Source organism: Trachinotus anak, unplaced genomic scaffold, assembly GCF_046630095.1.
Source record: "Trachinotus anak isolate AG129_WGS33_773 ecotype Australia unplaced genomic scaffold, CSIRO_AGI_Tana_v1 ptg000010l, whole genome shotgun sequence".
Lineage (NCBI taxonomy): Eukaryota > Metazoa > Chordata > Actinopteri > Carangiformes > Carangidae > Trachinotus > Trachinotus anak.
The window spans coordinates 27,735,996-27,762,320 of record NW_027273861.1 but is presented as its reverse complement, the minus strand read 5'-3'; the positions used below and the strand labels follow the sequence as shown (position 1 = coordinate 27,762,320).

Below are 26,325 nucleotides of genomic sequence, written 5' to 3'. Positions count from 1 at the left end.
TAATTTCAGCTTGTGCAACAGGGTCATAATGCCAGTAGATAGACACAGACTTTAGATCAAACAGTGATGTATGTTGAAACCCCACAGGTGCTCAAGGACCTGAAACAGGCTAATGAATGACTTGCACCTGTGGAACAAAATGCACATAATCAGACTGAGTATGTGGACGGTGCATCATGAGCAAGCACTTTGTGAATGTGGCACAAAATAAATAACTTTAAACATATAATATAAATAAATCAGACATGTCTGAATAAAGCATGAATCAGTAAACCGGGGCTGTTTGCATTAGTTTATTTTCTACTATTGATCCTGTGTGAACAGTCCTCTAACCGTGTGGTTTTCGATCATTTCAGAAGGTGATACTAAAATTTTACCTTAGTTACTGTTGTGCAAAGACTGTCAAACTTGTTCTTCCTGTTAGTCCCACCCATTGGCTGCAGGCAAGTGTGTAGTGAGTAGTGTCTGTGTGTGTGTCTGTGTGTGTGTGTGTGTGTGTGTGTGAGAGAGAGAGAGAGAGTTTTCACTCTGTAATAGAGCCAGAAAGTCAGTGGATGAGTAGGGTGTGTAAGGAAAGGGTGAAAGTTTGAAAAAACCTGGGCAGGACTGAAGTGAGATGCACCTTGGTGGTTGTTTCCAACTGAAACCCTACTGCATGCATCACTCGGTCAGGTGGATGCATCACCCGTCCTTCCAACTGTTTGCCTTGAAGCTCCTTCACAGCTGTCACCTGAGATTCTGCTTAACATTGCAGATGTTAAGTTGTGTTTCAAAACATATAAAAAGAAACAGCAATAAATTGGTCCATGCAGAAAAAAACATTTTAAAGTTATAAGGTGTTTGAAGGAAATGTGTTTTATAATCTAAAAATTAAATATTTTTTCATGTATTATGTATTTTGATGTTACCTTTATGGATTTTATGTTAAGTAAGCCAATATATGTTGCATGTGTTCTTTATTTAGTCATATTTTGAATGATCAATATACTGTATATTTATCTATACTGGCAAACAGAAGTTTTGCATACTAGGGTGCACAAGCATTTCTACCTGTATGTGTGTTAGAACTCTTATGGGCCTTAACCTTAAACTCGTTCATCATATCTATATTAATGTAAAACTAATCCTAACCTTAAACCTAAGTCTTAACCCTAAAACAGCCATTTGAAATGTTTTCTCTCTCCAAAAAAATATCCTCACATTCCAAAATATATTAAATTTGCAAAATGTCCCCACTTAATCAAATAATCCAGATTTTTAAAAACTTTCCAAAGTTTCTCATTGTTCAAAATATCCTTAATTTACAAAATACCTTAAAATTTTAAAGTGTACCCATCTTCCAAAATGAAATTAAGTAAAAATTGTCCTGACTTTACAAAATGCCTTTTAACTTAAAAAAAAGTCTTCACTTTTCAAAAAGGTTTTCAATTCACAAAATATCCTCACTTTACCAAATAGTTCTGACTTTTCACCAAAATGTCATCCTGTATAAAAATGTCATCACTTTCCAAGTTTGCCTTTACATTTTCAAAATGACAGTCTTCGCTGTGGAAGAATGCTCCAACACTCTACAATGTCCTCATTTTTCAGAGGCGTCGTAACTTTTCCAAAATTTCTTAACTTCTTTAAAATGACCCCACTTTATCAAATAATCTAGACTTTCAAAAGCTTTAAAACTTTAAAAAGTTTCTCATTGTTCAAATTTTCCAAAATAACTTTACGTTTTAAAATGTCCCCATTTTCCAAAATGTAATTTAGTAAATATTGCACTTTACAAAAGTGCAGACAAACCTTGATTTGAAAAAGTCTTAATTTTTTTTAAATGTCCCCAATCTGCAAAATGTCTTCACTTAACCAAATAATTCTTACTCTCTAAAAATGTCCTAACTTTAAAAAGTCTATTTTCTAAATAGACCTCACATTGCACAAATTTGCAAAATGTCTTTACTTTACCAAATACTTATTGCTTTTCAGAAAAGTCCTCACTGGTCTGAAAGTGGCTTTGGTCCCCACAAAGATAGAAATACAACATTTCACACACACACTCCGGCTCCAGCTGAGTTTGGAGGGGGGGCGGGGAGTGGCTCTTGGCTCGGCAGGTTTGGGACAGACAGAGAGGTGTGGTCACCAGCCTCCAAAACCGATCCTCCCTGCGCCGCTCTCCGCAGTCTGCACCAGAGGGCCGAGGGGCCGAGGCGGGCAGGTGGAGAGAGTCGACCGCTGACTTCCCCCGGGAGCTTCCACAGAGTCGCTGTCGCTGCCGCTCGCACGTCAGAATGAGTTACGGCGGGTCGCAGCAGGGCCTGAACATGGGCCGCAGGGCCGGGTCCAGAGGCGACTTGACCTGCGGGGGGGCTTTCCAGTACACACAGAGCGAGGTGATACATGGAGATGGAAATGGATACGACCCCTACTTGGACGGATACAAAACCTTCACCTATACAAAGTCCTCCAAGGGCGGCATAGTAGGCGGAATGGCAGGCGGCATGGTAGGCGGCATGGGAGGCGGAATGTCAGGCGGCATGGGAGGCGGAATGTCAGGCGGCATGGGAGGCGGAATGAGGTATGATTCAATTTTTTTGGTAAGTTTTGTTAGTGCTTTTCTCTGCCACCTGTTGCCGGCTCTGTGGACTAGGCTGCATTGTTGTTGCCCTCACAGCAGGGAGGATGCATGTCAGTTTAATCAGCCAGTTGATATTAAATATTTATCATGAAAGCCTGTTTTATCCCGGTGTTCATTTTGGCCCTGCAAACCCTGAGTAGACAGAACTGCCTCTAAGCCAAAAAGCTTTTGCATATGCAGCATTAATGCTCAGTTTACCAAGCAGATGCCTGGCAGTGATGGCAGGGAACATAATTACAGGGAAATGCTTCTCTTCTGCAAATTTCACAACTCTGATCTCTGCAGTAGCTGGGTATTTAACATCATTTCTGACTGAGTTTACGTGTTCTCTCAAAATGTGTTTGTTGAAGGAGTTAACGCATTACCTTACCCTTAAATTACATAGCTGATAATACACTGATAATGAAACAAGGCTGCACTGTAATTAATGTCTTTGTCATGACATATATCTACTACGCTTTGCTGATTAAAAAAATCAGGTTCGTCCCTGCACAGCAGCTTCTCTCCCTGGAGAGAAACACTCACTTTGATTTATAGCTCATGATGAGCTGTGAAGTTCCCTCTTCTGCAGCAGCTTAACACTCACTCTTTACTCCAGAGACCCTCCACACACATGAAATGTGTCACTGTGGTAGTTAAGGAAAGGGCAGAGAGAGCATCTGGTCGACATGATCACAGGTTGTTTGACATGAAGACTTTTGTTTAAGAAAGTAAAGACAGAGGAGAGGTAATAAATAAGTTTCAGTTCCAGTAAAATGGTACAAGGTACAAAATCTGGGGGGAAAAACGCCCTGCAGTTACTTAGTACTTACTATAGCTAGACCGATAAATTGTCTGGGCCGATATATCAGCTGATATTATGATATTATGGCAGATGCAGTCATCGTCTAGATACTGTAAAAAGTTTTTTGCAAAGGAAATAAATGTCTGGATGTTTTTATCTTTTTTCATTGCAGTTTTTTTTTTGCAAATAAAGAATATCTGCAGATATATTTTTTATGGCTTTCTATTAACACTCAAATACGGAGAACCTGTACCGGCTATACTGTATTTGATGATGAAGTTTATTTTGTATATACAGACATTAATTATTCCCAGTTTACATGGGCCACGGGTACAAGATGCCACAAACTGATATAAACCAGGTCCAGAATTCAGTGCATATATTTTCAATTGATACAGTGATGTATAGAAATATGTAAAAAAAAAAAGTTAGTACTTTTAAAAGTACTAATAAAGTATGTGCACATGAATCCTACAATAGAAATCAAAGTAAAGGCTAATTAATTGGTTCAACTTGCCTTCTTTTTATAACTAACTTACAGGCTTTTTGTTAAAAGGTCAGATAATACACAGTAGGAGGTATTTAATCTATTGTCACAGCATAACTGCCTGTTTCTTAGATAGAAAATTTACTTTTATATACAGCTTATAAACTACTGAGAAACTGATTTCTAGGAAATTAAGTGACCCAGAAACTGCAGTGTTACCAAGAGGGTGTGTACCAAAGCAGTGGTTCCTAACGTAGAGGTCTTAACCTAAATCATAAGGTCACAAGATGATTAAATGGATAAGAAAAAAGAAACAAACATAGGTCTGCTGTGCAAAATGGAAAGTTTACATTCTCAGGCCACTAAAAATATTCAAATGAAACAGTCTGATGAGGGATAACCTCTCTGTTGAAACTGGTCGCAGCTGAAAGGAGGCACTTTAAGGGTCAGATGGTGTGAAAGGTTGGGAACCACTGGTCTAAACTGTGATATTGTGGTGGTGATGTTTGTAATTCTAATAATTTTATGGTGATGAGTTTGCTCTGCTGCCCCCTGCAGTGTCTCCGGCCTCACTGCCATCCATCAGAGGGCCATGCTCCTGCAGGGCCAGTGCCAGGATTACCTGAAGAAAGCCGAATACGCCCTTCAGTCTGTGAGTCACCATTTGCTTTCTAGTGTTGTTACTGATTGTCTCTTTTCTTTCTTGAAGTGCAGCTAAAAGCCTGTCGGGGTCTGAATTAAATTTCACAAGAAAAAAGAAAAAGATCGTGTTGCAGCTTCTCCTCTGTTGGCAGAAAAGATGCAGAGAGATTGACAGAAATGTCACTTGGTTGAAAATTGAGTCACTGGATGATTAAGCCTTTGGTGTGTTTGCCAGAACACCTAACAGCAACCAGGCTGATAATTAAAACATTGAATCTGCTTTTGAAACCAACTCTCATATTTCAACTGTCAATCAATCCACTAATAGCTTTATATTGTCAGAGTAAGTTCTGCCAAACACACACACACACACACACATGTTTAGCAGCTTCTTGTGGAATATTTGTTTTTCTGCAAAGTTCACCACAAGTGCGAAACCCATCGTGGTATTCTGGAATGACGTGGGTGTGTGATTTATTAGCCTGGTTTGAGACTCGTATCGTTGGCCTTGACCCCTCCTCACCACTGTGGGTAAATAAAATGTGTGAAATACTGAATATCACTTCAGTGTCATCCTTTCCAAAGTTGTGAAATTATCCAGGGACTTAAATAGTTTCACCACTAATTCAGTGTAAAGTAAAGTGCCTTTTACACATAATAACATTTTAATTAACAGTAACAGAAAATCTAGGAGGGATCCAGAAATGCTGCAGTGTGCAGGACAGGTGGTTTCTATACATTTAAACCAGATGTATACACCAGTTAATGTGCAGCTCTCCATCTTTAATCTATTCACTGAGGCTCCGAGAATTAGAAAACAGCAAGTGTCCATTAACAAATCACTCCCAAAAACTTGCCCCACCCCAACAAAAAAAAAAAAAAAGAGAAGCAAGGTTTGACTTTGCTTTGCTATAATCAAGTTACTGAAGTTAGGGTGTAGGTTAATTTCTAAAAAACACCTTCTCATAACATGTCCCTGTGCAGCTCTTGACATGTTGTGTTTATGTCTTGCAGGGCAGTTCCCCGGGCGACGCAGAGCGCTACATGGCGATGGCCAAAGAGACGATCGAGCAGCTGAAGAGCTGCGCGTTGGACCTGAAACAACTGGGCCAGCCGAATGACAACGTAGTCAGGACGTAAGGAAACCTTCCTCCTCACTCCTCTCTCTCTGTCTTATCCCATCTGTAACTGAAATAAAACACAGTACATACAAGTCCTGCCAAATGTCCTTTATTTCTTCTGAACCTGTAGTCTGGAGATCTGTAAAGACCAGCTGAGGGGTGTCCACATGGCCATCTCAGGCACCATGCAGAGGAGGAGGAGCACCAGAGGGAGCTCTGGAGGCTGGGAGGAATCTGGAAGGAGCTTTCAAGATGCTATCAGCTGGATTTCACAGCAGAAGGTCTGAGCAGACACACACACACACACACACACACACACACAAGTACACCCCCAACTAACCTTACCTGACTTGAAGAAGTGAACAATGATCAGTTGTGTGATCAAAGGATTAAAAGGTCAAAAATATAATCGGTGAAGAATTATGCATTGCAACTAAGTACATTTACTCAAGCTCAGTACTTGAATGCAGTTCTGAGCTACTTTTAGTTGAGTATTTCCACTTTATGCAACTTTACACTTCTACCCCTTTAAGACAAATATCTTATTTCCCTCCTTTACATTTATTTTGCAGATTCAGGTAAATAACACAAATTGTAATCCAAATATAAATTCTGATGTGTTATTGTAGGTGAAGTTAAAATGATGAGGTAAGAAAATTTCCAGGCAGCAAAATATGAATTCATTAAAAAATACCCCCAAATTTACCAGCTGCAACAGCAAAGTAGTGTAGACACCAATGCATCAGGAAATATAAATACTTTTGTTACACAGTACTGATGCACTGTGGGAAAAACACAGTGCAGACATTAACAATACAGAATTTAGATCAAAGAGCATGTAGTGAAGAAAACTAGTGCTGCCAGTTACTGCTGCCAAGTTTATAGTCATTACTGGATGATAAGAGGCGCCGGTTAAAAGTACAGAGGGTACAATCTGCCAAGCACAACAAGGAAGAGAAGCAAATGAGAAGAGCTGTCAGTAAAACAAATGCTCCCTCTTGTAGCAGGTTCAGGCAGAGCTGAAGTTCTTTTGGTTTTTTTTTATCTGTGGCAAGTAAATGAACAGAGAGGTTGATGTGAACATGAATGTAATTGTTGCATACAGTATGTATCTTTTGCATAAAAGACATGTCCTGTGTGTTGCAGGTCATTTACAGCAGGAGATCAATAATGAAACATATTTATTCAGTGTTTTTCACGTGTTTCATCTAAACTGCATCAGTGTAGGATGGGAAGGTCGTTGTCTGATAATGAAACCTGAAAGAGAAGTGAAAACATGGTGGCTGTGAGTCTGAGAGAGATCTGAAAAATATATTTTGAATTCCAGGCCTTAAATTACCTTGAACATGGTTAAAGACCCTACCTGTTGATGGCGTTTGTGTTTAGCATCTTAATTCAGGCTCAAACGTCTGACCTGTTTTGCTAGTGAGACATTAAACTGGCCTCCTCTATTTTTAACTTTTTCAGATTTTATTTAAAAGATGAAATTGGTTTCTTTTTCTGTTGGTACCAAAAAGTGAAAACATGGAAGCCACAGAGAGGACGACGTGAATACGGTTCAGTCCCAACATCTGGATTTTCAGTAGTGTGTCAGTGAACTGACAGGTCTCATTAAACATGAATACTGTGCAGACATGAAGGCATTCTTCTGCTCCGTGTTGTTACAGACACCGCGCTGACGTGGAAACGCTGGGAGCAGTTGAGCCCGACACAACCAACATTACATTTATTAGGAATTGACAAAAAAAAAAGGAGATGCAATTCCACATACTGATACAAAGCACTGCAGAAAAAATCTGAATTTAAAATGTCATTATTTCCTTTAATATTCAAAACCATTTTTCTGTGGTTGACTCCGATATTTGCCCTAAAGTGATTCATTAAGAGAAGAATTCCTGATGGAACTTGTTTCTCTGCCTCCACCTGCTGGTGTCATTAAGTCCATATTGAAATACACTGGAAACCGACTATTTTTGCTGCACCAATTTGTTATTCCTGTGTCCTGATAGAAAACATTTTTGTGTTTTCTCAGCGTCTGATTGAAACTGCTCCCTGGGGGGACGATCCTGCAGCCATCGAGCAGCAGCTCTTCAGCCACCAGAAGTTTCACAGCTCCATCCAGAGGAGCGTGGAGGTGGACCGAGCCAAGGACGACCTGGTGGGTCACAGCAGACGTTGTGGGCTGCAGTAGCTTTCACAATATCATCACTGCTTTGATGGAGGACTGAGGGATTTGTTGCTGTTATATGCAGAAGTCTCATTAATCTTTTCTGTGCTTACATTTGTGATAATTTGATTCAAATATGTTTTCTATTAAACAACTAGAAATAACTTAAGACAGCACATACTGAATCTGCCAAGGCTGCACACTCCTCTATATAAGTATATATGCATTATATTATTATATATTATATAAATATTTATACACACTCTTTTTAATTTGTCAACATTATTTAGAAGAATTAAAAAAAATAGCTTATGAAAAAAAAATCTGCTTTTTATTTTTAAAGTTTTCAGGAACATCTTTACAAATCTCGGGCTGCCATACAAATCCACCTAAACTTAGATTGTAATATTTTTAAGGGTGATAAATTTAGGAAAACCTGATAGTATTTTAAAGGATTTTTGTTACATAGTGCCTCATGTTGCTTCTGTATTTTTAAGATAACATGTTAAGAGCCTTTCAACGATTCTCTTCCCACAGATAAAGAAAGGAGACAAAGGAAATCTTCACGCTCTGGAGCAGGAGTGGGACAGTCTGCAGGTGAAGGGAAATAGATGTTCATCACTACCTGCTCTGTGATTTCAGCTAAACTGTCAGCTTTGTATTTAAACTCGCTCTCTTTTCCAGCAAATGTCATTTGGTCGGACACAGCAGCTGCAAGACCTCAAGCAGATCATTCAGGAAATATCCAAAGAGATCATGTGGGTGAATGACAGGGAGGAGGAGGAGCTGGTGTTCGACTGGGGAGACAAGAACATCGACCAGTACATCCCCAAGAAGCAGGAGAGCTACTCGGTTAGTAGAACACACAAGATCACTGGGAATTAAGTTAATATGATGCTACAGAAATCCATGTTGTAATTAGAATTTTTTTGAAGGGCTTCATTCAAGTCGATTAACATTCTTGGAGAAATCCTGTGAGCCTAAATGGCACTAATGCCTTTTTATAAAGTTAATCTGCATCTCATAAGGGAGCAGTCATCTGTGCCAGATAAGATTTTGGCAGCTGCAGTCAGTCATTCACTTAGGGCGAAGCCACAGAGCGCTCGTCCAGCTGCATCCCTGTGATCGCTAAAGCTCTTCTTACACAACAGAGGCTGATGAGCGCCCTGGAGGACAAAGAGAAGGACCTGAACAAACTGAAATCCAAAGTGGATACGCTCCTGAAGAACAACCATCCGGCCGCAGACAAGATCGAGGTGCAGACTAATAAACTCATCATGTTAATCTATGGAGAAAACAATACACTGTGATTACATGCATTTATAAGTGTGCAAGTAGCCTTGTTCTTTTATATAATTTCACTTTTCTCATTTTTTCCAGGCTTATCAAGACACCCTGCAGACTCAGTGGAGTTGGCTCCTTCAGATTACAAAATGCATCGATGTTCATCTGAAGGAAAATGCAGCTTACAACCAGGTAAAATGACAAAACACCTGCAACTATCTTTGCTGTTGCTCGTTTGTAATATTTTCTGCAACTAACCAACTGTGGAGTTGACAATCTGATTCCTGTTTCCGCCGGCTCGTGCATGTCCAGTGCACGTTGATGGTGGTGTGATAGGCGTTTTCAGGTGTGATGGTGTGGACGGAGATATTTCTGACATTGTAGTGGTGTGGAAGTAGCTGCAGGCTTTTCTCAGGAAGTAGTGAAGTAGTGTTTTTTTGTGCCTCCAGTTTTAGTATCTAAAAAGAGACTTCACCAAACAGCAACAGATGCTGCTTCCTTCCCACCCACCCTAACTCTCACATTAAAATTCTACACACTGTGGTGTTAATTGATGGAAAGTGAACCTATGATGTGGTCGATCAGTCACTCTCTCATCTCCTGTGATCAATTAATTTACCATATGGTTGTCTGAAAAGGAGCCTCACTCATTAAATATATGAGATGCTGTGTGATATATCACCTCTACCTTTTCCTGAAAGTTCTTATTATATGTCATGAGAGAGTTGGTTAATTTCAGGTGAGGTGATATTTCAGCCTCTTTGGTATAAAACAAGCCCGTAATTAATACTTAATAATCTGTTTTATTTTTCTATGTGTTCTGTGTGTTTTTCTTTTTAATATAGTTCTTCAAAGAGGCCAATGAGACGTACAGCGTCCTGCAGAAGGAACATGAGAGCGTTCGTAAGAAGTTCACCTGTGACAAGAACACTTCTCTGGAGAACCTCCTGGAGCTGCTCCGGGGTCTGGAGGTACGACCTTAGACCTTTAGTGTAGAAAAACTAAAGGGCAACCCCTCAAAGTGATTGTTCAACAAATCTGTTGTGAGGTTATTGATAATGAGTTATTGATAATTGATTATTTCAGATTGTGTTTTTAGTTAGTCATAGCAGGAAAATGTCACAAGAGAGTTCACACACAGCTTTTCAAAAATATTAGAAGACTTTTAGGACAAATCCTGAAGGACACTGTGCATCTTGTCATATAATGTCAGTGACTGTGTTTTGTTGAGTCATAGTCTTTTCTTTTTTTTTTACAGCATCTTTTTTCTTCTTAACTCTTCAAGTTTGAGCCTTTTTCCTTCATATTTTAATGTTATTATTATTAATGAGCTAAAGAAAAGCCACTGTTTGTTAATATTATTGATCTACAAACTAACTAGTTTTTATTTTGATTTATCTGCAGAAGGAGAAGGAGAAGGTTATGGAAAACAAGAGGCAGGTTCAGCATCTGGTCAACAAGTCAAAGAGCATTGTGAGGCTGAAACCCAGAAACCCTGAGGAGAAGAGCAGCAGCCCCATCATCGTCAAGGCTCTGTGTGACTTCAAACAAGACCAGGTGAGTTTCCTGATGTTCATGTCACAGCTGGACATACGTACCTTCGAAGCCATGAGGGATTATTGTAGTTATAGTTCAGATGTCAGATCAAGATGTTTCTGTGAGTGAAATCCATTTTCTTTGTGCTTTACAGAAAGTGATCTACAAGGACAACGAGGCCATCCTGAAGGACAACAGCCAGCGCAGTAAGTGGGAGGTTACCGGCCCAGGAGGACTCGATATGTTGGTGCCATCTGTGTGTCTGATCGTACCACCACCCAATCCGATCAGTATCAGCCTCTCCAACAAGTAAGACACACTGTTGTTTGTTTGTGGAGTCGAGGGAGAATTGAAACTCATGCAGAGTCAGTTCTTAGCTGAACAGGAAATGTTGAAAATCTTTTAGCTGCGAGTAAAGGTTTAAATTTTATCTGAAGGAACGAGCAGTACTACGAGGCCATCCTGTCCATCTGGAATCAGCTGTACATCAACGTGAAGAGTCTCATCGCCTGGCAGTACTGTCTCCTGGACATCAGACACATCAGGTCCCTCACCATCTCCATGGTGAGTGATGAATCAGTCTCTGTGGTCTTAGAATGAATGTATTTATATGCTTGACCAAGAGCTGAAGTAAGAAAATCAGACACACATACAACAAAGCAGTGAAGGGGTCACACATCTCAGGTCATCTTGCCCTCTGTATTTAAACCTAATCCAGTCTAAACCAACTCTATGCTGTAATTTCCGGGACAGTTCAGCACCATCTAACCTTCAGCAACACACTGACTTACCTCAGCAAGTCTTAGAAGTTATAAATAAAATCAGCCAAGCTGGTATCAGCGCCTGAGAGGTGAAGCTGCTCAAATCAGCTGCAGTTCAACATTCAAGACAAATAAAGACGACTTCCAAGAGACACTTTGACTTTGTCTGGGAACCTCCAGCCTTAAACTAAAGCCACCAGTATTACAGCATAGTTGCACCGCTCTCATTACGAGCCAGTATATACTTCACCATGAGTTACTAAAATGCAAAATTAAAAATTAACTGAAAAAATAAAGTTTTCTAAACAGATACACATTATTGTCATTATTGTTATTATTATTAGAGTGCTTTAATAAAAGTGTTTTTACTTATGTCTCTCTTATGGTGAAACGAGGGTCTTTGTAATTTCTGATGTCGTTTAGACCTAAGTCAAACATAACGTTTGTCCGTATGTTCAGCTGTCCAAGATGCGTCCTGAAGAGTATCAGCAGCTTATCAAGAACCTGGAGACTCACTACGAGGAGTTCAAACTGAACTGCCACGGCTCCCAGATGTTTGTTGATGAAGACAAGAGAAACCTCGAGGGCCAGTACAACGGAGCCCAGACCCACTATGTCCAGCTGGTGGCGCAGCTGCCTGTTTACAGTTAGTATTACAATATGCTGTGTAAACAACATAATCAAGTGGTTCTGAATTTACATTATGTTCTCTTTGATGTGAAGGAAAAGAGGAATAAAACTGTTCAGCATCTGGTAGTTTGCATGTAGAGTTGCATCAGAAGAGTGATGAAATATCTGGTTAGAAAATGGCAGTAACATTTGTATCTGCTCAAAGTCAGCTTTAGGTCTTTGCCTCTACCAGTTCTTTAAAGCGTATCCTTTGTCTCCCCTCAGTTGCAAATCTGAAAGAAATGGAACTACAGCAGCAACAGCAGCATCTGATTATAATACAGCAGCAGGAACAACAAGCTGCCGCCGAAGCGGAGGCCAGGAGGCTGGAAGAAGAACGGCAACAAGCGGAGCTGAAAAAACTGATGGAGAGGAAAACAGAGGTGAAGAAAGAGCAGGTGAGCAAGAAGGAAGTGAAAGTAACCAAGACGGAGCAGGTGAAGAAGAGGGTACCGGCGTCCCGCAGCCTATCAGAGCTGCACGCGCTCAGACTGAGGTTGGAGGCCGCTGAGAGCTCGCTGAGTCAGCACATCTGCCTCATCTGCCTCGGAGACGATGGGGTGCACGACTGTGGCCTCAGGATCACACAGTTAGAGGTAGACACACAAACAAAAATACAAGAAAAACTGACCAACATGTAGCGTTAAAAACACATCTTATAGCAAAAACCTATTCCCCATATTCACTACAGTAAGTGTATTTGTGTGTATGTTTCCTTTTAGACGGTGCAGCGGGACATAGACTTAATGCGTCAGGACTACTTGCGTCTGAAGGAGAGCATCCTGAAGGAGCTGGAGGGCATGAATGATTCAGACAAAGCCCAGTTCCTCCGCAGTGAGATTGAAATCATCGACCAAAGACTGGGCAGTCTGGATAGCAGCTCTTCATCTTACCTGCAGAGGTACAGCACACAAACTAACTCAAAGTTTGACAGGAAGTCGTAGATCTCTTTCATAAGAAAACGCTCAGATTTAAATTAAATACTTCACACACAATGTCAGAATAATCAACACTTTACAAATTGAAACAATAAGTTCTCACACAACACACAATTCACGTTGTGTTGGGATTCCTTCCATTCGTGCTTTAAGGTGTATACTGCTAAAAAAACTCTGTCTTTCCCAGGTCAGTGTTGTTATGGGAAACTTCTAATGTATAATAATAATCTGTTTACATTGTAGTTAGTTTTCATTTAGGATGTTAAATATCTCAGCCACCTACAAGATGTTCATGCATATATCTCACGGACATCATCTTAAAATTAAATGTACTTTATCTTTCTCCACCTCTAATTCATCTCTCCGTCTTTATCAGGCTGCTGGCTCTAAGGGACATGCTGGAGAGTGTGGCACGAGCTGAAGACATAGTGAAAGTCCATGAAGCGAGACTGATGGAGAAAGAGACCACTTCTCTGTCGCCTAGTGAAGTGCAAGATTACATATTGACCTTGGAGGTACTTTATAAGACATATTGCATTTTCATACTAAAATTTCAGTTGCAGCAAAAATATTGGATTATTATCTATTACAACTGGAGAGAATCGATGCAGAGAATCACTTGAAAACTGTTCTGTTCTAGACATTGCTCTGGCATTGAGCTTAGCTGGCAAGCTGCAGCTCAGACAGAATACCAGTGCATATTAATGCATGGCTCACTGGTCACCCAGCAGGCTGACTGAGAACAAATGTGACAGGGCTGGGGAGTTCCTTTCTTTTGATGTGTCAAGTGCATCCTATCATTCCCCTCACTGAGCAATTGCTGTTTAGGATCCAGGGGATGTCTGTTTTGACGGCTGTGTCCTGTGTTGTTGATGTGTAGAATGTTAAGGCAGAGCTGGAACAGAAGAAGGATGCTCTGGCTTCCATGGAGGCAGAGTTGACCAAGGCGAGCCAATGCAGCAGCCAGGTGGGCGGAGCCTTCCACAGGTGTGACATTATGCTGTCAAAACACAGTGAGCAGGTGGGACTGCTGTCAGATCGCTGGAGACGGATCCAAGGACAGATTGACACCAGGTTCGTCTCTCTCACACCTTCATAGCCCCTTTATACCAAGAACTTTCCATGTTTCCCAATAACTGTAATATTAACCTGAAGAACTGAAATACTTTGTGTCAACACGGTGCCGGCATGCATCATAGGTCAGACAGTGAGTCATATTATTATCTTCTTTGTGGTCAGCCAGAAACAATTAGTCAATTCATTGATAAGGTAGCCACCAGAAAAAAGAATCAACAACAGTAAAGATTTTGGATTGTTTATCAAGCAAAAGAAATATTTTCAGAATGCACCTTGAGCCCTGGGATCTTGAGATGGACATTTTTTTTAAAGATTCTTGAGATTTTATAGATTCAGTGATTATTTGAAAAAATAATATGGAGATTAATCTGTAATGCAGATAACCATTTATCACAGCTTTCGGCATGGGACAACCCTTTTACATCAACCTGCATCAGATTAGAGCTTTGGGTAAACGGGCCAGTCTTTGGGATGGTAATCCAAGTGTTTCTTGGGAAAGCTGCTGATGTTACAGTCTTCTCTTTTCAATTTCCGCTTTGTCATCTCTTGCTCAGGCTCCGGGATCTGCAGCTGTATCTGCCTCAGCTGCAACACTACAAGGAAACCAGCTCCTCCCTCACTGAATGGATCGATGCCACGCGGAAACAGCAGGACACCCTGCAGGCCACCAAGATAGACAGCGCCCAAACACTAAAGGACCATATTAACACCCAGAAGGTCCGCTGCTTAATTAACTTGCTTACTGTGTTGAGGCCCTGTATCCATGTCTGTGAAGTCATCAGACATCTGACAAATTGACATTATTGTTTTTCAAGGCACTGAACGCAGAAATCAAAGCAAGGAGGGAGACATTGGAGAGTGTGCTGAAGGACAATGAGGCCTGTGTGAGCTCTATCAAGGTAAAGAAGCCTTTATGCAATACATGGATTATTTCATTGTATTTTCCTACTTTTATGACTGTGTTTCTTTACAGGACTATGAAACAGACCTTGTCGCTTACACATCTGGGTTAGAGACTTTGCTCAACATCCCCATCAAGAGGACAATGCTGAGGTCTCCATCAATGGATCTTAATCAGGAGGTAGCTGTGCAAAACTGTTGTCTGTTTTAGTTGGGGGGGGGGGGGGCAGTGCCATTTGTATCTATCTATGAAATTCAGTGAGATGATACATTAATCCTGGTGTTTGCCCTGTCTGTGTTCCAGGCTGTACAGCTACAGACCCGTTACATGGAGTTGCTTACCCAGTCCGGTGACTACTACAAATACCTGGGAGAGTTGCTCAAAAACATGGAGGAGCTCAAGGTACTGTTCTATGAATATTTGTGCTTGCTTTATATTTTTAATAACATTTTTATTTGTGATGTAGCTTGGTGAATGTTTTGAAAAATTATCATATTTAGCAACCTGTTCAAGCTAGAAATTTCGCTACATCTGTCACGTGTACATCGTAATGACCAGTTGTAATGACCAGATAAACTAAATTAGATTAAAATACAATTTTAAGTTAAGTGAAGTTAAGTTACATCAAGTGTTGGAAATTCTACCTTTTAAAAACGAATAACCATTGTTATATTATCATTGGAAAACACAACTATTTTCAATTCAATTCAATTCAATTTTTTATTTTAATTGATTGTAGTGTCAAAGCCACAGTCCTCAGTTTTTCCTCAGCTGTAACACACACTTCAGCATTTTTCAGCTCATTGTTCTGGTTTTAGAGCAGAAACTTCACTGTTTTGGTTTAGTCTCACTGCTCACATCATCCCTGTTTACAGTATCAAACAGCAGACTGGCAAAGTTTGAGGCTAGCTGGTGAAAATTTATCAGCGAAAGACCAAAACAGAGCTCAAAGGAAAGTGAGAATTGAAAATTGAAAACTGATTGTAATATCTGGTAGATGTGTAAATCAGAAAATGTTTGGTAACACTATATCAACTTGGTGTTAAAGAGGTGATAATATGTCAGTGTTGTGTTTAAAGCCTGTTGTACTGACACAAGTGGCCAAAAAAATCAGTGACACAGGTTTAAAGAAAACATGGATAGGCTAATCTTTGCATGTTGGCTGATTTCATGAAGACGTTACATCAAAATGTACTTGTTTATAGTTCTTAAAACTACCCCTGCATTCGCCTTTTTTTTGTCTTGCTTCCAGGTTTGTAACACCAGGATCGACGTGTTGGAGGAACAGCTTCGCCAGCTGAAGGATGATATTCAAGAGCGCAACGCCAAGAATAAAACGCTGGAAGAGGCAGTTGCCCGCTACCAACTGGAGCTGTGCCAGTCCCAGGAGCAGCTGCTGACAGTGGAAGCGGTGAAGCGAAACACGGCGATGCAGTGCAATGCCACCAAGGAAAGCCTAGACACCACTCAGAGCCAGATGTCAGACCTCAGCGATCAGGTGGCACGACTCAACTACCTGCTTGAAGAAGAAAAGAGGAAGAAGAGGCTGGCAGAGGAGCGCTACACTCAGCAGCAGGAGGAGTATGACTCAGTGCTGAGGAAGAGGCAGAAGGAGCTGGAGACACTGAGCTGGTCCAAGGTGGAGGTGGAGAAGAGTCTGGCCACTAAGGATCATGAGATCGAACTGCTGCGGCGGCAGCTGAACGAGGAGGCAGCGAGGATTAAGGAGCTGCAGAAGGAGATATCAAAGGTAAGGAGCCAATGCAGTGAGGAGATCAATGACTTAAAGCTGAGCTACGAATCCCAGATCCACGTCAGTCGCACAGACTGCCAGAGACTGGCGGCCCAGAGGGAGGAGGAAACATCTGAGCTCCAGCTGCAGTATGACAGGATGGAGGCAGAGAGGAGGAATTTGGAGGAGGAGCTCAGGAGGCTCAGGGTGTCCATCAGCCAGGCTGAGGAACAAAAACAGAGGGCAGAGGAGGAAGCTCACAGTCAGCGTGCTGTCATCACTGAGGAAGGGCGCAGGAGGAGAGAGCTGGAAAGTGAGGTGGAGGTGCTGATGAGGCAGAGAGACCAGGAAAGCAGCAAGAATAGAAAAGAGCTGGCGGAGGTCATGAACGCCCTGCAGGAGAAGAGTGAGCAGCTGGCCTACATCACGCACAGTCTAGAGGAGGAGACCCGCAGGAGAAAAACCACGGAGGAAGGGCAGAGTGTGCTCGAACAGACTGTGGCCCAGCTGCAGGTGAAGCTATCTAATTCATCAGTGGCTGCAAACCAGCTGAGGGAGTGTGAGGAGGAGCTTCAGAAGATACGTTCAGAGCTGGAGAGGGAGAGCAGGGAGCGAAGCAGAGTGGAACAAAACATGAGCAGGTTGCAGGGACGGATCAAGGACGTTCAGACTGTGAGAGACGGGCTGGAGAGCCAGGTGGAGAATCTGAGGAAGGCTCACCAGGAGGAAGTGGCCAGGAGAAGGCAGGTAGAAACAGAGCTGGAAAAATCCACTATGACCATGACAGAGTACACAAACACCATCACTGCGCTACGCCAGAACCTAGAACAAACCAGCACATCAGGAAAGAGAGGTGAAGAAGAGCGTCTTAGGCTGCAGGAGGATCTGGAGAGAAGCTTGAGACAAAATAAGACCTCTGCAGAAAATATGACACAGCTGAGCGCCGAGCTGAAGGCTCTGCAGAAACAACTACTCCAGGAGCAGACCCGAGTCAAAGAGGCAAACCTCCGGAATGAGAGTCTTTACAGAACTATAGAGGAGAAGAGTAAAGCTCTGAATGAGAACTCTGCCGAGCTTCAAAGGCTGAAGGAGATGACAGAAACCCAGACCAAAGAGAGGCTGAGGCTAGAGGAGGATCTACGGGCAGCAAAGCATGATAAAGAGGAACTCTTGAGATCCAAACAGGGAAGCGATGATGAGCTCTCCTCCCAGATATCTGCCCTGCAGCTGCAGCTACAGGCCAGTGAGCGCAGCAATGTAGAGTACCGCAACCTGGTCTCAGAGCTCTCCTCCGAGAGGGAGAAACTCAAGCTGGAGACTGAGAGAATACAAAAGCAGACCACCGAGGTACATGGAAGTTTGGCACTTAGTCCTGGACTGTTCTCGACTTTCCTAATCAGAGTCCTACTTTGGAACAATCAAGTAGCTGTCACTGTCTGTAGCCAAACTTTTGCTTGCATGCTAGAACACCTGTAGATGCCCTGTAGACACCTCTCACTTGGTAACTCTGATTTGAACACATACATCTGTATGTGTTTGAATAAACTTGCATGTCACTCACTTGCATGCAAACGTCATCTGTGCCACTCTAGCTTCTGCCTTCCCCAATCCTCCGCCTCTCTCCGTGCCAATACTGTGCTAAGATGTCTGCATGCTTTTTTGCCTTTTCTTCTTTGCCCAGAATGATCAACATCGTCAGTGACATCACTACCGTCGATCCTCTGGTCTACTACAGTTTGAATGTTTTTGTTGCATTTTAATGGTCTCAAAGGAAACATTCTGCAAATTTGTATAAACAGCACCAATATAACCATAAAATATTCACAATTCCTTAAACTATTTGAGGCACCTCCTTTTGCAGTTTGGGACTGTCTATCAATCCTGGCGCCCATCCATCTATTTGTGCTTTTTGCAGATTTACAGAATGTGGACAGTAACTATTCAAATCTGAATCTGAAGTTGTAGCTGAAATAGGTGGTCTGCTTATTTTGTTGCTTTAAACAATGTGGTGTCACAATAGTCACCATTCGTTCGTCTGCAGGATTGGGAAGGTTGATTTCACAGTTAATAAGTAGATTTTTTAATTTAGTATTTTCTTTTTCAATTTGTTTAAAAATTGACTGCTGTAATGCCATTGCTTACATACTGTTACTTCCCAGTCTTGTAAGACATTGTCTTGTTTTCATGCTTTTCTGAAGGAAATTAGTAGTTTTGATAATACAGTGCTAGCTTAACAAAGCAAATTATATTTTTTTTATTGGCAGAATGCACACAGATTTGCTATTTATGTGTTTTGAGTATTAATAATTGTCTATTATCAATACTGTATATAATATACTTTTATCAATAATAATAGCTTTGAAGTTATTCAGTAGTAGCACATTTAACACTGTGCCATCGTGGGGTTTATTCTAATTTTTCTCATTTTGAATGAATACAGTTGCAGCTAGAAAAAATCAATAGAGCTTAAAAGTATGTGTGCTGTCCACCTTGGTCCATCTCCAGTGTCATTGATTATATGATTGTATGTTGTGATGTAAAATGCAAGAAAAAGAAATTTGGTACAATGCAAATTTATCCCTGTATTTGTGAGTTGACTAACCTTTTGTCTCTCTGCTTTTTCTCTGCTTTTCCCCCTCTGTTTTCCTGCAGATAACTACCATGATGCAATCCACTCAGTCCCAGTACAGTGAGATTGTAAAGGAGAGAGATGCTTTGTTGCTGAAATTACAATTGTCAGGAAAAGACAAAGATCGTCTCCAAACTTTAGAGGATGACCTCAGTCGCATTAAAATGTCCCTAGAGTCTGAGCTACGCAATAAACAACGTCTACAGGACGAGATCGAGAGGGTAAAGAGGGATTTAAGTTACTGGAAGGACCAACATGATAACCAGCAAAGCCTGATTAGGCAATCTGACACAGACAAGGAGCGTCTGGAGAGGGAAAAGAACAATTTTAAAAGCGAGATAGATAGACTGATGAGGGAACTCAGGGAGCTTGAGGAGACATATAAAAGTAGGCTGTCAGCATTGCAGAAAGAACTGCAAGAGATGACCGTCGTCAGACAAACCATGGAGACTGAGCTGAAGAAAGTTAGAGAGCCCCCAGCCCTGGATGCCTCCACTGTGGTTTTTGATGGAGTCCGCAAACCAGTCACAGCAAACCAGTTGCTTGACTGTGATGTATTAGACAAACCAACATTTAACCAGCTTGTAAAGGGGCACAAGACTGTCCCTGAAGTGTCAGACGACAAAAAAGTCAGTCTAAAAGGGACAGGCCCAATTGCAGGGGTGGTAATCGAAGGTCCAAAAGGTCCAGGGTCCACAAGTGGATTCCTATGCAAACTGACTTTCACTGAAGCCAAGAAAGAGAATCTCCTGCCACAAGATAGCATCAACCTTCTCCTGGATGCTCAGGCTGCCACAGGCCACATCATTGATCCAAGAACTAATCAAAAGTTAACAGTTGAAGAGGCATACAATCAAGGTGTAATTGATGAAGAGGACAGAGAGAGGTTGCTGGCAGCAGAAGCTGCGGCTGTAGGATATACTAGTCGTGGCACAAACAAACCCCTTTCTGTATTTCAGGCCATGAAAAAAGGACTGATTGACAGGAACACAACACTGCGTCTGTTACAAGCCCAGGAGTCTGTGGGGGGAATTCTTGATCCCATACTCAGCGTGTTCCTTCCCAAAGACACAGCCATTGACCGTGATCTAATTGATGATGACATATATCGTGCTTTGAATAAGAGGCCTGAGCTCTACATGGACCCAGAAAGTGAGGAGGGTGTAACTTATATGTCACTGAAGAGGAGATGTAAGGTAGAGCTACACACAGGCCTTCTGCTTCTTCCTGTCTCTGAGAAGACAGACTCCTCCAAACTTGTTTTTGATGGTGTCCGGAAAACTGTTACAGCCAAGCAGCTTCTTGACTGCGGTGTCTTGGACAAGCCAACATTTAAAGATCTTGAAAAGGGAAAGAAAACTGTCCCAGAGGTGTCTGTAGACAAAAACATCAATCTGAAGGGGACTGGACCCATTGCTGGGGTTGTAGCAGGGAGTCAAGGCAAAATGTCTTTGTCAGATGCCAAGAAACAAATGCTTCTGCCTGATGATTGTGCAGATTTGCTACTGGAAGCCCAGGCTGCCACAGGTCACATTATTGACCCCAGAAACAATCAGAAGCTGACAGTAGAGGAGGCATGTGCCAGAGGAGTAGTGGACATTAGGGATCGAGACAGATTATTGGCAGCAGAGGCTGCTGCTGTGGGCTACAAGGATCCAAGCACACCCAAGCCTCTCTCAGTGTTTGAGGCCATGAAAAAAGGACTAATTGACAGGAAGGCTGGGCTACGCCTCCTGCAGGCCCAGGAGTCAGTGGGAGGAATTCTAGATCCCAATCTCAGTGTTTTCCTACCAAAGGACACAGCAATCAAGCGCAACCTTTTGGATGAAAACCTCCGTCATGCTCTAAACCAGAGTCCTGCTTGTTACCTTGACCCAGAAACTGAGAATGATGTCGGCTATGGGGCTTTGAAGGGAAGATGCAGGACAGAACCGCACACAGGTCTGCTTCTATTGCCAATCACTGAAAGGAAGGACCCTTCCAAACTGATGTTTGAAGGGGTCCGCAAGCCAGTCTCAGCACAGCAGTTGTCTGAATGTGGAGTCCTTGACAAGCCAACATTTAACCAGCTAGTGAAAGGGGAGAAGACTGTCCCAGCAGTGTCTGTAGACAAGATGGTCTTCCTCAAGGGTACTGGGCCAATTTCTGGGGTGGTAGCTGGGTGTGAAGGAAAAATGTCAATTTCTGAAGCCAAGAAACAAAAAATTCTGTCTGATGATTGTGCAGATTTGCTGCTGGAAGCCCAGGCTGCCACAGGCTATATCATTGACCCCAAAACTGATCAGAAGCTGACAGTAGAGGAGGCATGTGCTAAAGGAGTGGTGGACATTAGGGATCGAGACAGATTATTAGCAGCAGAGGCTGCTGCTGTGGGTTTCAAAGATCGTCACACAGCCAAGCCTCTCTCAGTGTTTGAGGCCATGAAGAAAGGGCTAATTGACAGGAAGACTGGGCTACGCTTTCTGCAGGCCCAGGAATCAGTGGGAGGAATTCTAGATCCCAATCTCAGTGTGTTCCTACCAAAGGACACAGCAATCAAGCGCAACCTTTTGGATGAAAACCTCTGTCATGCTCTAAACCAGAGTCCTGCTTGTTACCTTGATCCAGAAACTGAAAAGGATGTTAGCTATGGGGCATTGAAGAAAAGATGCATGACAGAACCGCACACAGGTCTGCTACTATTGCCAATCACTGAGAAACTAGACCCTTCCAAACTCGTCTTTGAAGGGGTGCGTAAGCCAGTAACAGCACAGCAGTTGCTTGATTGTGGGGTGCTGGACAAACTAACATTCAACCAACTAATGAAGGGGGAGAAAACTGTTGCAGAGGTGTCTGTTGATAAGAAGGTCTTTCTGAAGGGGACTGGGTCAATTGCTGGTGTTGCAGCTGGACCTTTAAGGAAAATGTCCTTTACAGAGGCAGAGAAACAGAAAATTATGTCTTCTAACAGTGCTGACATGCTGCTTGAGGCACAGGCAGCTACAGGCCACATCATTGACCCCAGAACGAATCAGAAATTGACAGTGAAAGAAGCATGTGCCAGAGGAGTAGTGGACAAAGAGGATGAATCGAAGTTGTTTGCGGCTGAGGCTGCTGCATTGGGTTACAGAGACCCAAATACTGGAAAGCTCCTATCAGCAGGCCAGGCCATGAGGAAGGGATTAATTGACAAGGACACAGCTCTACGTGTACTTCAGGCTCAAGAGTCTGTAGGGGGGATTTTGGACCCTGGCCTCAGTGTTTTTCTACCCAGAGACACTGCTGTGAATCGGGGTCTCATAGATGATGAACTATACCGGGCCCTGAATCGATATCCTGAGTGCTATCTGGACCCAGACACCCAACAAGCAACTACCTATATATCTCTGAAAAAAAAATGTAAAAATGATCCAAGCACTGGTCTTTTGCTTTTCCCTGAACCTAAAAAGCCATTAACTGTCCAGGGGATGAGGGGCCAGGTGTCAGTCATAGATCTGGTGGATGCAAACCTGCTGGAACGATCTGATATGGACCAACTGAGCAAGGGCAGACTGACAAGACAGGACATTGAAGACCGACTACGCCCCTACCTGAGAGGTTCCACCTGTATTGCAGGAGTTTATGATGAGGCCAGTGATAAGGTGCTGTCTATCTATCAGGCCATGAAAGATGGTCTGTTGCGACCCGGCACCACTCTGGAACTGCTTGAGGCCCAGGCTGCCTCAGGTTTTATAGTTGATCCTGTCAACAACCAGTATTTGACTGTTAGTGACGCCTACAATAAAAGACTGTTCGGGCCAGAGTTAAAGGACAACCTACTAGCAGCAGAGAGGGCTGTGACTGGTTACAAACTGCCTGGTACAGACAAGAAGATCTCCCTCTTTCAGGCCATAGAGAGAAGTCTAGTGGAGAAGGGCCATGGCATCCGTCTACTAGAGGCCCAGATTGCCAGCGGTGGCATCATTGATCCTGAGCACAGCCATCGTATTGACACCAATGTAGCCTATAAGAGAGGTTACTTTGATGAGAAAATGAACAAGATCCTGACTAATCAGGGTGTTGATACTAAGGGTTTCTTTGACCCTAACACAGAGGAAAACCTAACATATATGGAGCTCAAGAAGCGGTGTATCACAGATAAGAAGACTGGCCTAATCCTTTTGCCCATAATGGACAAGACAAAGTCAGAATCAACTCTGAGAAAGAGGAGAGTGGTCATTGTGGACCCAGAAACTAATAAAGAGATGACGGTACGTGAAGCATATGACAAAGGGTATATCGACTACGACACATTCCTGGAGCTGTCTGAGCAGGAGTGTGAGTGGGAGGAGATCACTATCACGGCTCCAGATGGTTCTGTACAGTTTGTTATCAATGACAAGAAGACTGGAAGACAGTATGACATTACTGAGCTGCTTGAAAAGGGAGTAATTGATAAGTCAGTTCTAGATCAGTACCGCTCACGTGCTATCACCCTTACTCAATTTGCAGACATCATCACTAGCAAGACCAAACATGGATCATTCTCATTATCATCATCATCCTTAAGGCCATCAGCAGCCTCAGCTACATCTTCAGTGACATCATCATCAACTTTTAGAACATCACAATCCTCAGTTCCATCATCAATGGCATCATCATCATCAGTCTTGCAAAGACCCTCATCACCTACTCTTGCCAAGATGACCACAACAAGAACTACCACGGTCACAGAGCGAGGTAGCACAATCAGCAGCAGTGCTCGAGACTCATCTGACTCCCTTAGGCATTTATCCAGCATGTCTGTCACTCTTGCCTCTCCTGTTGAGTGTGTGGGTGAACAGGAACCTGTGGGTGCTATCTTTGACACAGAGACTGTAGAGAAGATATCCATCACAGAGGCTCTAAATCGTGGTCTGGTGGATTCCATCACTGCCCAGAGATTTCTGGAGGCCCAAGCCTGCACCGGAGGAATCATCAATCCCACAAATGGGCATAGGCTTGGCATTCAAGAGGCCTCCCGCCTGGGCATAATAACTGATGACATGGCCTCTAAGCTTAAGCCTGCGCAGAAAGCCTATTTTGGCTTTGAGGATGTAAAAACCAGAAAGAAGATGTCTGTTGCTGAGGCCATGAAGGAGATGTGGCTGCCATATGAGGCAGGACAGAGGTTCATGGAGTTCCAGTTTGTAACAGGGGGGCTTTATGACCCAGAAGTGGGCTGTAGAAGATCAATAGAAGATGCTTTGAAAATGGGCTGGCTGGATGTGAGATCAGCCCAGAAGCTCCAGGACACAAGACACCACACAAAGAATCTGACCTGTCCCAAGAGCAAGCTTAAGATATCTTACAAGGATGCACTGGATAATTGCCTGGCGGAGGAAAGCACTGGGGTGAGGATGCTCCAAGCATCATCTATGTCTTCCAGAGGGATCAGCAGTCCATACAATGTCTCCTCTGCCCCAGGATCCACCACAGGCTCAAGGAGTGGCTCACGACGAAGCTCCCGCAGGAGCAGTGTGGACCTAGGCTCCCCCAGCTCATTAACTACCCGCTACAGTCATACTAGCTTCACTGAATTCTCCACCAGATAAATCAAGTCTTGCACAAATCAGATCCTGTGCATGCATGCTCTTTTCTTGCAAATGAATCAGATTTTGTTTGAATGTTGTCAATGTTTGGAAAAGAACTGTGTTAAAGAAAAAAAAAAATGTATAAGTGGAGAAAAGTTCAAGGTTTGCCCTTTTAAATTCTTAAACTGCAGAGATTTAGATTTTAGGTTTGGTGTTTCTATGCTTTTAAAATGCTAGTTCAGGGGATTATGAGAATGAACAGTATCAAGATATTTTTTGTGAAAATCGATACAAGTATTAATGGATGTCATCTTAAGGTATTTGGTGTGAAAGTAAAGCATATGTTAATATAATTATAGGTGCCCGTAAAATAGGCTTCGAAATGATGGCCAAACTTTTGCTTAAACATATTTCAATTTTTTTTTTTTCATCTTCATACAATGTAATTTCTTTTTAAGCTTTGCATCAGGGTGGTATTAAAAAACAAAAAACACTTCTACCTGCCTCACTAAAGAGCACCTGGCAGATCAGTCAGAGCCGTGCGGTGCTTCCTTCTTCCTTTGTAAACGATAATGGTGGTATGTTTGAATATATTTGACTTCAAAATATCCTCTGCCTATTTTGTGCGGGGAGGGATGCATGGTTGGATTGCATATAGCTTAACTACTATATTTTTACTGAATCAGTTGTTAACCATTGGTTTCTGGTAATTTAGTGCTTCCAGTTTTGTAACTGTTTCTAGTATCTCACAATAAAAACTAACCTTTTGCTCATATGGATTCATGACTGTTCTTTTTCATGGTCAGTTTTATTGCAGAATCAAAACACTGTAAGATTTAATATTCCTCAGTTTAGGTGGTTGTAACAGTCCACAACTTGAAGGGGACCTTTAATCAGTTACATTATAAAATGGCACTAAAGATACAACACTAAGCCTATGTTTAAAATACTTTATAAGACTATTTATTCTATGAATATATATACTGTCTTTTTATAATGACCATTTTAACAACTATTTTATTCTTATTTATCTTCATAGACATTTTTATGCTACTGGATTGCTGCCAAACTACATTTTGTTGTGTCTTGATATACAATGACAATAAAGTAGGCTGTCACTGATAACCATACACAAGGATACTGTAAATAGTGTTATATATTTTCACATGGACCAAATTGCTTGAAATTTAATTAACACACCATACCATGTGTTATTTAAGGTTTCTTTGGGTCATTAACTTTAGAAATGTTTCAGCCAGTCATGCTTGTAAATCTTGTAAGCATCAGCTTGTTATGTGGGCACTTTGGACATGTGTGGCCTATGTCCATCATATAAATGCCCATTATATAAAGTTTGATTAAGAATATAAGAATATATTTGATTACAAATGCAGATAATGGAGCTGGGATGGCTGTTTCCCCAGACAGCAAATGCTCCTGTGG

General features: G+C 42.1%; 1 protein-coding gene across 3 annotated transcripts; it reads left to right on the top strand.

Moving 5' to 3' along the window:
• The first annotated feature begins 1,977 nt into the window (after positions 1-1,977).
• LOC139626268 (desmoplakin-A-like) lies at positions 1,978-25,655 on the top strand. 3 transcript variants are annotated; one of them, XM_071486553.1, is made up of 25 exons: positions 2,024-2,457; positions 2,494-2,563; positions 4,453-4,546; positions 5,551-5,672; positions 5,788-5,938; positions 7,690-7,815; positions 8,362-8,421; positions 8,509-8,676; positions 8,976-9,080; positions 9,205-9,300; positions 9,954-10,079; positions 10,513-10,665; positions 10,799-10,953; positions 11,082-11,208; positions 11,865-12,051; positions 12,300-12,670; positions 12,797-12,975; positions 13,389-13,527; positions 13,893-14,086; positions 14,644-14,806; positions 14,905-14,988; positions 15,063-15,170; positions 15,294-15,392; positions 16,243-18,069; positions 19,375-25,655. In XM_071486553.1, the coding sequence occupies exons 1-25, from the start codon at positions 2,277-2,279 to the stop codon at positions 24,901-24,903; spliced, it is 10,614 nt and encodes a 3,537-aa protein (XP_071342654.1). In that variant the 5' UTR covers positions 2,024-2,276; the 3' UTR covers positions 24,904-25,655. The 3 variants fall into 3 exon arrangements, with proteins under 3 accessions (XP_071342653.1, XP_071342654.1, XP_071342655.1); XM_071486552.1 differs by having other exon boundaries at positions 1,978-2,563; XM_071486554.1 differs by having other exon boundaries at positions 2,044-2,563; positions 16,243-16,740.
• Positions 25,656-26,325: the final 670 nt, after the last annotated feature.